This window comes from Episyrphus balteatus, chromosome 3 (genome assembly GCF_945859705.1).
Source record: "Episyrphus balteatus chromosome 3, idEpiBalt1.1, whole genome shotgun sequence".
Classification (NCBI taxonomy): domain Eukaryota; kingdom Metazoa; phylum Arthropoda; class Insecta; order Diptera; family Syrphidae; genus Episyrphus; species Episyrphus balteatus.
In genome coordinates this window covers 59,052,098-59,068,448 of record NC_079136.1, presented here as the reverse complement: position 1 = coordinate 59,068,448, position 16,351 = coordinate 59,052,098, and the positions used below count along the sequence as shown (strand labels likewise).

General features: G+C 28.3%; 1 protein-coding gene across 3 annotated transcripts in view; it reads left to right on the top strand.

The window, feature by feature from the left end:
- Positions 1–15,455, top strand: part of LOC129915557 (homeobox protein abdominal-A) — a 63,017-nt gene extending 47,562 nt beyond the window's left edge. For all 3 annotated transcript variants that reach the window (XM_055995157.1, XM_055995156.1, XM_055995158.1), the window contains 2 exons: positions 10,011–10,234; positions 13,816–15,455. In XM_055995157.1, the coding sequence (XP_055851132.1) occupies positions 10,011–10,234; positions 13,816–14,091 (500 nt within the window). In that variant the 3' untranslated portion in view covers positions 14,092–15,455. The remainder of the gene's footprint in view (positions 1–10,010; positions 10,235–13,815) is intronic.
- The last annotated feature ends 896 nt before the right edge of the window (positions 15,456–16,351 follow it).

Below are 16,351 nucleotides of genomic sequence, written 5' to 3'. Positions count from 1 at the left end.
AAAGCTTTTGTTTTTAACTTTGATATAAAGTAAACAAAACAATGTTGTATTTTTCGTATAAACTTTCAATACCTCTAAAATATACTATTAATTACCTAACTTAAAACCTGTTTGATGAGATGTCACTTAAAATTCTATTCTGGAAATAGAAGTTTTCTAAGGTCGAACCACCGAAGATAGTGTTCTTAAAATGGACTATAGGCCAAAGGCCTTTCGACTTTTTCTTCCACAGATCAGAAAAGTTCAGAAATTACGTCGAATTTTCACGGGACACTAAACATTTTTCGAAGTGGATTGAAGCTCAAATAAGACATATTTAAATCATCCTTTTTCTTCAAAATCTTTAAATGAAAATCGTCAAAAAGTTCGAATAAGAGGGAAATTCGACTTAGAGAGGCAGTTCAATTTAGAGAGAGTCGACTGTTATTATACGGACCTTGTACGTTTTTAAGGAATTTTTCAACATAGTAAAACATCAAATTGTTTTTTTTTTTTTTTTCAATTTCACCTAAAAATCTAAATTTACGTGTAAAAATGAAGATCTACCCGTTGCAAATTCTAGCTCAGTCAATTTTAACCCTATTGGGAAGAGGACATTTAGACCTTTTGTCTATGTATAGTATAAGTAAGACAATGTTGTTTGGGTAAAAAAAAGTTGACTCAAGGGAAATTTTTTTCTTCCACTTCGACATTAATTTAAGCATAGGTACGTACTCGAAGCAAATCTAAATTTCTCGTAAATTTTAAATCGAACAAATCTAATTAGATACCGCTTAAATTTGGCCCTGACTTTGTGGGTGCGGCAAGAACTTTAAAATATGAGTTTTTTCAGTGTAGGTAGTCTACAATTTCGTAATTTTAGATACTACAAAAACTTATAAACTGTCAGACATCAGATACACAAATAAATTCTTGTATTTTAAAATGAAATAAGTTCTCATAACTCATAGCTAGTTGTGCAAAAATTAGTTTGTTTGTGATCTATTTCATTTTACAATATGTAATTTCCTTTGGCGTGATTCAAAAAAAGTACATACCTAACCTTACTTTAAAATTTTTACACAACTTTTAAGCTTTTTATTAATTTGTTATGTTAAACAAATTTTTCATAGGTAGTGCAGCGCCACTTACCCAAAAGGTATTTCGGTTTGAAGGCAAACCAGAAGCTTGAATTTTGAAAATTTATTTTGTTCTTTCTTTAAACCAGAATTTTCAGAAAATGAATACATATTAAGCTTCATAAAAGTACACAATTTGTAATAACATTTGCATGCAAGGTTTTTAGACTGTTTTGTGCTACATAAGCAAATAAAAAATTCTAACAAGCAGTCATCCTGATTTATTGTCAAAAAATTCCTTCTCATTACGTTATCTTTTCTCTACTTTGAAGAAATTAAATGATATTTTTTCAAAATAAATTTGAATTTTTCTAGGTATATAATCGTTTTTAAGTGAATTAGTTAATTCTTTGATTTTTCCAGACTAATTTAGGTAAGAGGTCGAAGAACTTTCTTTATCACGATTTGTATCTAATTTATTAAAATATTTGGTAAACTATGCAAAGCTATTTCACAACCTCTACTTAGCAGTTGCATAGGTTAAAAATCTGTGATCCTTTCTAAAATCCATCTACCTAATAAAAAAAATTAAAAATCATGCAAAATTTATAGTTTCATTCATATACCTATCTAAAATGCAAAATTAAAACAGACATCAACGTATTTTATTAAAAAAAAAAAACGTTTCAATTTTTATTTGCTTTTAATTTACATTCAAAATCAATCTTATCCAAATATCTCAAAAGATCATCTACTTCTAACTACCATTAATTCGTTCCACTTTGCTTAAATAGTCAATAATATAAACTTTTTTTCGTTTGTGGTTTTTTTTTTTTTTTGAATATCTACCAAAATGAAATCATATGAATGTTCCATTTTTTTTTTTTATATAAAATAGCACTTTTGCTGCTAGACAAGATTAAATGAAAAAAAAAAAAACATTTATTCTTCGGTGTTAAAAAATTGATTAATTCACAATTTTTTTTTTAAACAAACTATAAATTCTCTTGTGGCCGTATAAATCGCATCGAAATAAAGATAATTTTCATATAGGTAAACAAAAAAAAAAAACTTTCAAATTGCTATAAGAAATTGATAATTTGCATTAAATGTTTAATTTATAAATACTTATCTATCTCTTAAGTAGCTAGTTAAATCTTCAAGGTAAAGCTTTTTTTTTGCCTTAAAAACTATTATCGTCATCAAAAATGCAAACATATTTTCTATACAAAAAAAAGCAATAAAATTCAACTATGTTCATAGGTAATACAAATTTGAAAAACATGAAAAATTCATTAAAACAAAAATTATAAAAAGAAATCAACTCTGATTAGCTTGAGATATTGAGATGAGATGAAAAAAAAATCATTTCCTTCTATCTCAACAATTTTTTTTTTCACCATATCATTTATCATTAACCTATAGAATCCAAGCGAACGGAACAAGACGAGAATCTATCTTGTCTAGAATTATTATGAATTCCAAAAAAAAAAAATTGAAATTATTATTTATGGCAACTGGACTTAACGTTTTAATAAAACGCATTATTAAAATTTAGAATTGTTTTTATGGATTTTATTAGCATCATCATCATAATTTTTATTATTCAATAAACTTTATTGTTATTATTTTTATTACAATTAATTGTTATTCGCTCGGCTCGCATTCGCTATGCTATTGTATCTATCTCTTAAATGCTGTTAAGCGAGTGTTAGATACTTTTTTTATATTTTTTTTTATATAAATTGATTGTCTTAAAGTGTTTGGACGTGTGGCGTCGACAGCACTGTTAATATAATATAATTACTTAATTATGCAATATCTACATTTTTTTTGTTTTCTCTCAATGACAAATTGTTTCTATAACAAAATGTTGACCCACAATAAATAGCACTAAATGACACATTTTCTTGACATTTTTACTACTTTAGATACGAGAGGATTAACTACTTTTATTTGAAATTTGAGTAGGCCATAACAATACCGCCGGCGCTGGTATTTAGATACCATTTTTTTTTTTTTTTTTTTTGATGGGTTGTTTTGGGTGGATTTCGTCAAGTGGCGTGACATGGCTTTTTACAACCAACAACAACAACAAAAAAACACCAGCTTATAAACTGAGGTTTATGGCACGAGTATAACATACAATGCGGGAGTAATTATCCGGTGGTTAAATTTAGGGGAGAGTGGGGCTAAATGTAACAGGGGTAAGAATTAACAGCTAAAAAAAGCGATGTTCCTTTCAATATTAAGAAACGCGTAAAGGAGAAAAATGCTCAATTTTTGCATATCTACCGGCACATTTTCTTCAGATGAAGATTAGACGACAGGGTGAGAAGTTACACTAGTGGTGCCCAAAAAATGCATGTTTGTAACTTTTTTTTTTAATTTTATTTTTGGTCTACCTCTTTACCCGAAAAAGATAGAGTGCTAAGTGTTTTTTTGTTATATGCAACTGTGTTTTGGCTCAAATTGCGTATATATGTTATGTCTATATCAGTTTCACTTTTTTTTAAATTGATTTTATGTGCCAAATTTCATGCTGGGGCTAGTTGTAACATTTTTCCGGGGCAAGTTGTACCATGTAAAAACCTACCTATACTGAAAAATTGTTTACTTAATATAATTAACAACCCTGAATATGAATGCTTGTAATTGAATTTGTATTTATTTTGAAATTGGAAACACATTTTTGAACCACCACTTGAATTCATAAAGCTTATAAAACAATTTATGAATTCGAATAACTTTTATTTAAGACTACTGTCAAATTTTCTCTGGAAATCTTGGATTTGCTCCACTTTTTACAAATTTGCACCAAAATTTCATGACTGAGGTTTGTTTTTATTGTTATTAATTAAAAATAAATAAATATAAACAAATAAAGGTATTTTTCTCTTATTTTTAGTTCTTGGTACAACCTACCCCGGTATGTGTTACACTTTGCCCCGTATGTGGGGTAAGTTGAAACAACACGATTTTTTTTTTGGAAGCTTTATTTTTCAACATTACCGTTATGTTTTGCTAAATTTTTATGATGGATCTTTTAGCTAAAACATGGGTCTTTAATTTAAAAAAGGTCAGGTTGACCCACTTTCAAATTTGTAGGAGAACCATCGATTTTAGAAAAAAGTGTTACATTTGGCCCCACTCTCCCCTACTTTAACTATCGTGTTAAATAGTTAAAAATGCTATAAAAAAAATGAACTAGAAGAAGATTCTCTCATCTAGATAGGTACATTTTTATGGTCATGAAGTTGATTTATGTGTTTTTGTTTTTTGTGTCTGTTTTGGTTTCTATACAATCATGGCTTCTTTTTTCTGTGAATCATGGAAGTTCTGTTTCTTTCGAATTATGGCATTTCTGGTGGGTAGAAGGTTCGATATAACAGAAGGGAGATATAACAGACAAGTTAGGTAGATGGATGTGCATCATAGAGGTAAAATAAAAAATATAAAGAAATCTATCGAGGAGGAGCCTGCGCACGAACATCAAAAAATTTCCTTTACCTTTTTTTTTTGGATCTCACAAACTGTCTACCCAAATCAAAAAAAAAAAAAAAATAGAAAACAAGTGGCCTGGCCACCATGAAGTCCCTCCACCACCAACACACCATAGTAGAGAAAAAAAAAACCGGTCACATCTCTCTCTCCTCAAACAAAATGCATGCGATGGAATGCGTTGCTATGCATAGTTTAAGTTTTCCCCTTTTTTCATATTATTAATCTTCTCCAGAATGAATATATCGATTTGTATGCTTTTCTGTGAATGTGTGTGTGTAACAAAAACAAGAATGGTTGCCATGGTGACGAAGACGAAGCCATATTTGATTTTCTAATTTCCTCTCCTCTTGCTAACTGACTGATTATAGTGATGTTTGTGCATTAGTTAGAGAGAGATGGATTATATAAAATAGTAGGTATGCCCTGCCCTGTGTAGTGCGGGGAGAATGAACTTCTATGGCGCTTAATGTTTAATATCTCTTTCTCTGCACACAGAGAGAAATTGTGTGTGGTGAATGTATGAAGTAAAAAAAAATCGATAGATGGTTGCGGCTGGTAGATGAATGGGATGGAATTGGATGGGGCTAAAGCGACCATCATCGATGAGAATTTTTGTTTTTGTGTTGTTATAATGGGAATTAATTTTCTTTTATGGTGACTTTTTGATTTTAATCTGGCGATTCATCGAATTAAGCATTTGTAAGTTTTTTTTTTTTAATTTTGAATGCGAAATGTGGGATTAATATGATACCTATATTGTTTTTTTTTTTTTAATGAATAATTTCATATTATTGTTTTATTGAGATACATAGTGATCTAAACATTTTAAGATGTAGTACAGTAATAGGTTTTATCTGCGGAAAAATTCCTACTGGGCTCGATTTTGGTATAGACCTTCGTTACGGCTTTGTTATGAAGATGTGAAAAATCGACATTGATATCTCGTCCGCGTTAGAAGTTATAGAGGTCAAAAGGTCACGAAAATCAGTTTTTCGCATATATCTCGTGACCTGTTGCTCGGAGGTCAATAGGGGTCTATAGGAAATCTGTTCGTCATAAAATTATATACAAATATTGCCATATGAATTTTTCTGTAAATCCAACCGTTTTCGGAATAGAGCTGTTGCAAGCGTAGGCATAATACATGATACGTAATAATTGGTTTGTTTTATTTAAGAGTGAATAATTCAGTATTTGAATACTGAAAAATACATGTGTAATCTCTTTTGCTTTTTATTAATACGTTTTTATAAGTTTCACTTGTAATCGATAAACAAACTAACTAACTTCCTAACTAACTAAGTTACTTAGCTACTAACTAACTATTTAATAAAATCACCCCAATGATTCGCGTAAAACGTGTAAGAACTTATTTATAAATGTTTAATGTGTCATCAAAACCATAAATAAAATGAATCATTGGCTTTTTGGGACCAATTACAGATTTTACTGTCTCTTCGAAAAAAACACAATTTCACCAAAATTTTTGTTATGAAAACTCTTTATTCTTGCTTTCTATCCCAAGATAAATGTTTTTACCAAATTTCATTAGGGTGACCCATCGTTTTTGTTTTCACTCAAAAAAACACCCTGTTAACCATGATATTTTTATAGACGCTTAAGATTCTTTTTTCTTATCTTAAAAGTAATATAATTCCTAAATTTCAATAGGGTACTACTAATATTAATCTAGTATTTCACACTTTTTCAAATATACCCATATTTTCTTTACTTCTAAAAAAAACACCCTTTCACATAAAAATAATTTATAGACTTACATTATTCGTAGTTCCCATGGGAAAGAGAACATATTTAATGAATTTCGTAAGGGTACCATTTATACCATTGATTTTATCGGACTTATCGCGGATTTTTCCCTATTTCCCAAAAAAACACCCTTTAACCTAAAATATTTGTATAGACTTTTTGAGTTCTTACTTTCTGTTATAAATGAAACATTTTTACCAATTTTCATTGGTGTAACAATTTTTTCCCAGTTTTTGTGGTACTAATTTCGAATTTCATCATTTCTTGAAAAAAAAAAACACCCTTTCACTCAAAATAATTTTTTACTTTTTATAGATTCTTAATTCTTATACCAACCAAAACTATTTCACCAAGTTTTAAAAATTAATAAAATATAAGTTAGCTGTTATGATACCTTTCTCACACACAACTTAACCTATCAAAAAAACACCCTTTCACCCAAAATATTTTTAAAAACTTTATGAATCCTTTGTCCCTGTTTTATCTTAAACCTTCATCCCAAATTTTGTCTGTGTAGCATGTTTTCCACATGGGTTTCGGTTATATTTTACCTGTTGAGGTCAAAAAACAAGCACCCTGGTTTTTAATCGGAAATAACTTTTCTTAGAGCAATCGTATTGACTTTATTTTTATTTCATTAGATTCAGCATCAAAAAATACCTTGAAAACATGTGTCATATGATGGTTGACGGTAAAAGCCAATGCTATGTTTTGTGTTTAAGTATGCATAATGTATCTCAATAATTTGTTTTCAATAAAATCACACTACTACTACTGATGATATTCAACAAACAATTTTTTTCAGTATATTTTTGGCCTTCACCCCCTCCCTCTTGTCCGCGAAAAAACACCCTTCCACCCAACTTTTTTTATAGACTTTTTTTGTAATTGGTTCTTATCCCAAAAGCAAAGTTTCATGAGTGTAACAATTTTTTTTTTTATAAATGCCTATTTTACCTGTACTAAAAGAAGACATAATTCAATTATACTTCCAAAAGCAGATAACTATAAGACTTAAGATATATTTATTTTGAAAACTTTAATTTTATTAAAATTTCGTAAAGAATAAATTTGTAGAAGATTATTTTGCTCTATATCTTCTGGCATTTTACTCAAAACTACCTTCATTTCAGATAGCTGGTTTTGGAAATCACCTTCTCTTTTTTTTAATCTGGTTCTAACCTTTTTTCGTTCACTGTACCTATTTAGAACTATTTTTTCTTTAGTGATTCCAGTTATATTTTGAAAGTACATATATATATATATCTACATCTATAGTCTGAACGATTTTATTGATAGTTCAACTAGTTTAATCAGTGAGGTGAGTGAGTTTTTCGGGACATTTTAGACTTTACGTGGACAGAAAAATATTTTGCACAAATTCTAAACCTGAACTTCAACGTTGAAGTGGAGATTTTTTCATTCAGATATCCGAGCTGCTACCTACTGCATATCTTTCTGTTTTGATCATTCTTTAAAGGATGTGCCATTTTTTAAAGTAATTTATTTCCACTATTTATTATTCCAAACTCGAGTAACTTTTTCTTGTATCTTTATCCCAACGACTATCAACAATTCATCAATTGCGGAATAGTTTAATGTTAACCCTTAACTATAGTGGTGAAAATTTGTGGTGTTTTGAAATGATAAAATAAAATACAAAATTGAATTTTTTTATAAATTTTGTTTTTAAGCATCAAAAGATAACAATTTAAAAAAAAATAAAAAAATAAAAAAAAAAAAGAGAAAATTCATTTTCAACGGTTTTTATTAACTTTTTAAAAGTTGATGTGGGTCCCCTGGACCCACCACTATAGTTAAGGGTTAATGTCATTTTATGTGAAAAAATTCCAGCGCTAAATACTAAATGCCAAATTTCATAAATTTGCGTGATAAATTCCTATAAATAATTTTAAAGTAGAATAGAATTCCAAAACTAAAGGAACTTTCTCTTCTCTTATTTCTTTAACTGCTGCCAGACTTTCCCTCTTTTGTTCGTTTCAGAAAAATAAAGGATATCACTCAGTATCTCTATTGCATTGACAATGGTACAAAATTTCATGCCAATTTAAACAACTAAAAATATAAGAAAACAAAAAAAAAATGTATCCTTTTCTTTTTTGTTTGCCAAAAACATGTCAAAAAAAAAGAGAAAACGCGATATATAGAAAGTTATTACATGAAAGGGTAACAACCAAACCCACACAAAGATATTCCAAATGTCCTCTCTATCTGTTCCAAACAACATGCAACTGTTTTAAAAGGACATTCACCGCATTCACACCAGGAGGTATAGACATAGATATTATATAGCCATATCTATAATGGTTAGACAAAAGAACCAAAGCCAGAGTGTCACGAAAAAGTAAAATAATTTTGCACAGCTCTGGCTCTGATGACGCGGCTGGCGTAGAAATTCATATTTTCCGGTTAGCATGTCTGCTAGAGTCAGTGCGGGATTTTTTTGTATTTTTTGTTTTTCAAAAAAAAGTCTGACAACTAAAAGGGTAATTTTTACTACCGGTGTTTCTGATGACTTGTCATAAATCTTCATTTTACCTTTTTTGGTATTGTTTTTTTTTTTACCTTTTCTCGTTTTTTAAAGTAAAATTTACAAACCAGCTGAATCAGCGCAAAAAAAACATTCTTAAATGGTGAAAACAAAAATTTCTAAAAAATCATACTGTTTCTGTTTTGAAATCAAAGTGACAATGGTATTGTCTTATAGAAGTTTGTTTATGACGGTTCGATATAGGTACCTAACATTTATGCGAGACAGTTGACGAGAGATAAAAAAAAAGGTAAAAATTGCACGCTTACTTTTTATGGTTTAATTGCACCTAACTAAGGTGCAATCAAAAAAAGGTTTTTCCTAAAAAACAATTCAACATAGGAAAAAAAATAAACACAATACTTTTTTTACTCGATATGTTTTTGGATATACAAAATTAGAAAGTGTGTGATGGAATAGGTTGGAACAGCTAGTGATGTAATTTTCCATATATAAGTCAGGTACAAAGTAGAAAGTAAAAGTCATCATCATAAAAAACTGATTTATTATTTTTCAAGAATTTACAAAAACTGAAATGTTCCAATGAAGAAGTTTTCAGAGGCTTTTTTCCAAAACTCTGAAAAACTCTGTAAAATAAATCGTTGGCGAGAGATAATTAACTGCTTTCAGCCCTGACACGATGGAGATATCTTGATTCCACACTTCTTGATTTTGACGTGCTATGCCTTAATCCTTATTCTCTGAAGCTATTAAGTATATAGGTAAACGACTTTTATAATACTCTGTAAAGCCTTTTCCTTTAGTCTTCTGGATTTAAAAAAAAATTTACAGTTTTGAAATAATTAATCCGAAAAAAAATTACCTATCTACCTTTATCGTCAAAATATCTCATAAAATCAAATCAAACCAAAATTAAATGCTCCTTCACAAAATTAGACTTCCGAAATAAGAGTATTCATGTTCTTTTTTTTTTTGTCGTAAGGAATACATTCTGACCCCTTTTGCTTAATGAGTCAAACATGATCCTGACCATCTTAAATTACTTTTAATCTTTATTTTTTCATTCATCCAAAAAAGAAACAAAACAAAATTAACATAATTCTTTGTTGCAGATTAATATACAACCAAACTTAATTTTTTGTTTGTTTTTTTTTTTTTTTGTTTTAAAGGTCCAAATGGCTGTCCGAGACGTCGAGGTCGACAAACCTACACACGATTCCAAACCCTGGAATTGGAAAAGGAATTCCATTTTAATCATTACTTAACGCGAAGGCGACGAATCGAAATTGCACATGCACTCTGCCTAACTGAGCGTCAGATAAAAATTTGGTTCCAAAATCGGCGAATGAAATTAAAGAAGGAACTGCGAGCCGTGAAAGAAATCAACGAGCAAGTGAGTTATAATAATATTATATTTAAATATTCTTTGAATAAATTTTAACATTTTTTTTTTGTCTTTTTTTTTTCTTCCAAAATCAGTTTGGAATTTATTGTATTTGTTTAAAAAAAAAAAAAAACAAAAAAATTTCTTAATTTCTTTATTTTTTCTCTCGTGATGAAATGAAAATTTATATATGATGATGGTTAATGTGTATATTTTCAAAAAGATAAAAAAAAAGATTAACCGCATTGTTTTTGTTTTATTTTTTGTTTCTTTTTTAAATTAAGAAACAAAATAAAATTAATTTCTATGTAATGCGTCAGTCTTGAAAGATTGATGGAAGTTTTAATTAGAAAGTTATATACTCGCTCTGAAGTTGCACATTGAATTGATCTTTTGTCAATAAAATCAATATTATTTGTATCTTAATGTCGCATGTAGGAAAAAAAATCAATACATTTGGAAAATTAATGCATTTAAATGGTTTTGCATTCGATAATGAGTCTGATTGGTTAGAGAGATATTCCAGCTAATATAGATATTGGTTATTTTACTTGAGTGAATTTAATGAGTTAATTTTATTTTGCAAAATGAAAATCGTGACTGGTGATGGGTAAAGTGGTTATGTTAGTATATTGCTGATGCATCATGATTACTCTGTGACATTTTAATTAATTAAAAGTTAGAGATTTCAATTAGTCTGATGACTTGATAGGACACAAAGTCGATTAATATTAACAAATGCACAAGTGTGGAATTAAAAAAAAAAAAAAAAATAGCATTGCTATTTGCAATTGCAAATAAAGGGGCGGTGACATTACGAGATTGCCATTTCATACCTGTCTAGCATTCATTTGATCTACTCAACTCAGTGTTTTTATTATAAATCGTTCACTTGACGACTGAAGCTGAAACGAGTTAAAGGGCATAAATCTGCTTAAAATTCTCACGTTGATCAGTGAATTAACGAAACCCATCACCAGAAAAAGTCAAAAGAGGTCAAATCACATAATTTCCGCTCAAGAAGTTCAAACAGGCCCTCATTTACGCAAAACTCCTTAAGACTACTTTATTGAAAAGATGTAGGTACTTGGAGAAAAAAAGGCATCTTTAAATGAAATGATGTCCACCTTGAACTCCACCCTCTTTTAACAATCCTATTTCCGCTTAAAATGAGTGGAATCCGCTTAAATTTTGTTAAATTTAAATTTTGTTAAATTTAAGCTGGACTTCATTTCATTTTAAAATAAATTTTTCAACTTAAAAACTGACAAAAAATGAAACTTTAAAAATTACCGTCAGACTTCAGCTTTTTTTTCAATTAAAATGTTTTCACATAAAAATAACATGATTATTCGCATAATTAAAGTGGATTTCTTTATTAATTTACCTACATATTGAAACGGAAGTCATCTTGGCAGAAAAACATGGAGAAATCCGCTTAATTTTAAACGGAATCCGCTTATTTTCTGCGTAGGTAGTATAAGTATGGTAAAACCAAAGGTACCTACTAGGTACATTATCTTATAGGTAGGGCTGTTGATTTCATTTTTAGTTCCCCCTTCAGGAGAGGCTGAGTCTGATCATCTCTTTTACAGTATTGATTGTTTCTACATTTCCTTCAAATGCTACCCGCAGTGGGATCGCTTGTCACTAATAAAAACAAACTTGTTCACAATATGCAGACCGTTTTACTCATGGTATAAAAAGAGAAGGTATGATCATTAGAAAAAACTCAGTATCGAGAACTGTCAAAACTTATGGCTACTTAAGGTTTTGACAGCCCAGCCTATTGAAATTGTTGCTGTAAACAAATTTGTCTCGGAAATTGTTGTTGCTTTTGACTTTGCCAAATGCCAAACGTCAAAACTTTACTACCCCATTTTGTAAGATGGAGGCTCTAATGATCATACCTTGTCTTTTTATACCATGGTTTTACTCCACATTGAACTTCAAATTCATCGCATAATCTTTCTTCGTATGCAACATGTGACGTTTGAACCCATCAATGTGTTGCTATTATGTAAAAATACTGTAACATAGCCAAATAAAGTCCCTGTTGACGATGGCGAAAGCTTATTCGAAGTCGATATAACACAGTTAAGTTGTCAATCGATATTCCAAGCACAGTTCAATTTATATCCTCAGGATGTGGCAATACAGGAGACTCCAGATTTATAATTTCCCCAAATCGTTTGTTTGGGAAACCTTTAAGGGCGTCTGGCAGAGGGAAGGCTGAAAAATATCTGGCTTAAACTTATATTTTCTAAACCAGGAATAGACATAGAATTTTAATTTGTTACCATCATACGGTAAAATAAGCTATTAGGTTTTTTATTAGAAAAATGCATTTCAAAATGCTTCAAAGCGGTCTGGCGGGCCGAAAGCTGAAAAAAAACTTCTGGTACCCACATTTTTGAAATCAGGGGATTTTTTATGATTTTTTGGTGTATCATTTATTCGGTTAATACCTAGCAAAACGCCAAAAGTTGATTTTTGACTGCACTTTGGATGCGTCTGGCAGAAGGCAGAGGGAAGGCTGAAAAATAGCTGGCTAAAAATTATATTTTCTAGACCTGGAATAGACATAGAATATTAATTTGTAACCATCATACGGTTATACCTAACAGAAAATAAGTAATTAGGTTTTTTATTAGAAAAATGCACTTAAAAATGCTTTAAAGCGGTCTGGCGGGGGAAAAGCTGAAAAAGAAACTTGCGGTACCCACAGTTTCGAAATCAGGGGATTTTTTATGATTTTTTGGTGTATCATTTATTCGGTTATACCAAAACGCCAAAAGTTGATTTTTTGCTGCACTTTGGATGCGTCTGGCAAGGGAAAGCTGAAAAAGATCACTGCCAGACTTTTTCCGTTGACATACTGTGGTGCATATCTAGATATGTGCACACTCGAATTTCGGTTATATCAAAACTGCCAAAATATGCTGCCGGCTCTTAGACTATTAGTACCTATAGTCCAGTAGTTTTATCTGTGGAAAAATTCCTATTGGGCTGGATTTACACCTTCATTACGGCGGCGTTGTAATGAAGATGTGAAAAATCGACATTGATATCGTGCCGGCGTTAGAAGTCATAGAGGTCAAAATGTCACGAAGTTAGTTAGAAAAAAAGTTATATATACCAAAAGTAAAGTTCTCATTATTGGCGTTATTTTCTTTCTGTGCAGGAAAGAATAATTCAAATAAAATGTTAAGAAAGCCATTTTGCGCCAGTTAGTTGTCATTTAGTCTGTATACGTAGCCCAGTTGTACCTACAATTAACAATAATTTAAACACATCAAAACCATCACTAAAATTTATCAGATGAAAAATAGTTTTTTTTTGAAAGGTTAATGTGCCAGGAGTGGACTGTCTCGTCCGGAATGGAGAATATAAACACCACACTTAGAATTAAAAGATACCTACAATGCAACTCTATTGGCTATTGGCCATTTTAATGCAAAAAAGTCCATACACTTCAGAGTTTCTTTTAGAATTTTATTAAATAATTTATTTAATTTTTATTAACTATATAAAAAAATGCTCTTAAAAATAATAAAACTAATTTTCAATTTTCCTTAAATTTTTTCCAGGCTCGACGCGATCGTGAAGAACAAGAGAAAATGAAAGCTCAAAATGAAATGAAATCCGCCCAACACAATGCCAATAAACAACAAGATCATCAACAACATTCAATTGTGTCACATAATTCATCAGGCCATCTTCATCATCCCGGTTTGAATGACTCAAAATTGGGTCTTGGTATGGGTGTTGGTGTTGGTGGTGTTGGTAGTAATTTAGGAATGATGAGTGCGCTCGATAAAAGTAATCATGATCTGTTAAAAGCAGTTAGTAAAGTAAATACATAAATAAGTTATAATATAATATATACAAAAATAAAAAAAAAATTATGTAAACCCCTTCCTATATACTCCCTAAAAAAACAACAAAAAAAAAAACTTAAAATATTATTAAACAAAAAAAAAATAAAATAAATCCACCTACATTTTAAAATTAAATTAAAAAATAAAAACAAAATATGTTACTGCAAATGTAAAATTATTAAATTAAACAAAAGAATTTGCAAAAAGAAAAAAAACAAATAAAGTTTATAAGAAACGACTGCAATAGATCTACGTAAGAACAGACTATAAAATGAAAATATAAATAAAATTAAAACTTGCAGTATATATAAATGTAAAAAAAATAATTAAAATAAAATAAAAATTAATCTTAAATTAATATTTTAGGAAATAAAAAACAAAAAATCGTAAAAATTAGTTTTTGATATAATATATAAAGAAAAAAAAATTAGTTTTATTTAGTTTTTTTGTTTAATTTTTTAGAAAACTTATATTAAAAAAATAATACACAATTATTCTGTTTTCTTTAAGAAAATTTACTTAATTTTATTTTATTATTTTTTTTTAACTTCGAAAGAAGAAAATTGGCGATATTAAAATTAATATTATTTTTTCTTTATATAAATATTTTAATTAAATAAATGTAAATATTTTTAAATATAATTGATTGCCATAATATGATTGTGTTATTAATTTTATGTTTAATGACTTTTCCACCAGACTAAGTCAGAGTTCGTGAATTATTATATATTAAAAAAAAAAAATATATAAATAAATAAAAAACACATAGTTTCTCTTATGTATAAATGTATTATTTAACAACAAAAATATTTAAACATAACAAAAAAAAAAAAAACGAAATTAAATAATTTAATATCTGATGGTGTGTTGCACACCTTTTTACCTTGAACTAAACAACGTACAGTGAGTTAATTGCCAGTGAATGTTACATGAATTAGTTAAACTGATGAAACAAACAGACATTAAAACATATAACAATTGCATTGACATTGTTAAAAAAAAAAAATATAAAAAATTTGCAATACAAAAAATACAATGTAAAAAAAAATGTCTTAAACATAAAACATAATATAAAAAGAAACTACAAAATTAAGGCTTTCTAAGAGCCAAATCAACCCATATACGTATTAGATAATAAGGCCAAAATATTATTGTAGATATAAATATATATTATATATTTTACTGAGTGAATATAAGAATATATAGGAACAACAAAACAAAAAAAAAAAGTAATAAGAAAACAACTACAAAAAAACCTAAACAAAATACGTAGAATATGAAACAATACACATTTAATATACACCATGTTACTATTATCTCCAAAATTAAAAATAAATAAAAAAAAAAACATTCTTAAGTAATTAAAAATAAAATCAATAAATATAATTATAACAGAACAAAAAAACAAATTTGTACACGATTAAATATTGGTTTTAATTTTTATTTTTAACAAAAACAAAAAAAAAAAATAATAATTTGATTTAATTTTCTTCATTTAAAGTACATAATTGTGCTACACAAAAAAACGGTGATATTTTTTTTAAAACGTATTATTCAATTTCTGTTTATGATTTATTATGTTTTTTAAATAATCTTTGTTATATAAAAATATATATATATTTAGTTTGTCATCAAATTGGTTATGTACTATTAAAAAAAAAACACAAAATTATTTTATCATTCTGTTTGAATTAATTATTTCTCTTAAATATAAAATTTTATTTGCCATCCTCATTTATATTTGTTATATAAAATACATTTTATAGAAAAATTTTACTGTTTAAAAAAATGTTGAGTTTTTCTTTTCTTTTTCATTCACGTTTTTGATTGTTTTTTTTTTTAATTTTCGTTTTCTTATTTTTTTTTTTAATAAAACTGTAAAACAATTTTTATAATCATAATTTAATATTAAAAACAAATTAATACTTATAATATAATTATTGACAGATGGAATATATACTATAATAATTATAGTTTATGAATTTAAAACAAAACAAACAAAAAATAATTGAAGGAAAAAGAATAAAAGAAAAAAAAAAAATTGAAACATAATCGAAATAAAAATATTTATAATTTTCTTATTTCAAAAATAAAATGCAAATTTGAGACTTAAAAATACTTAAACAAAATTTGTTTTTCATTAATTTGATTTTTTTATTATTATTTGAATGAAGTTCTATATGTATGTGTTGAGTTGAGTTATTTTTCCAAAGTTGTTATTTTGTTTTTAAATTTTTGGCAATTC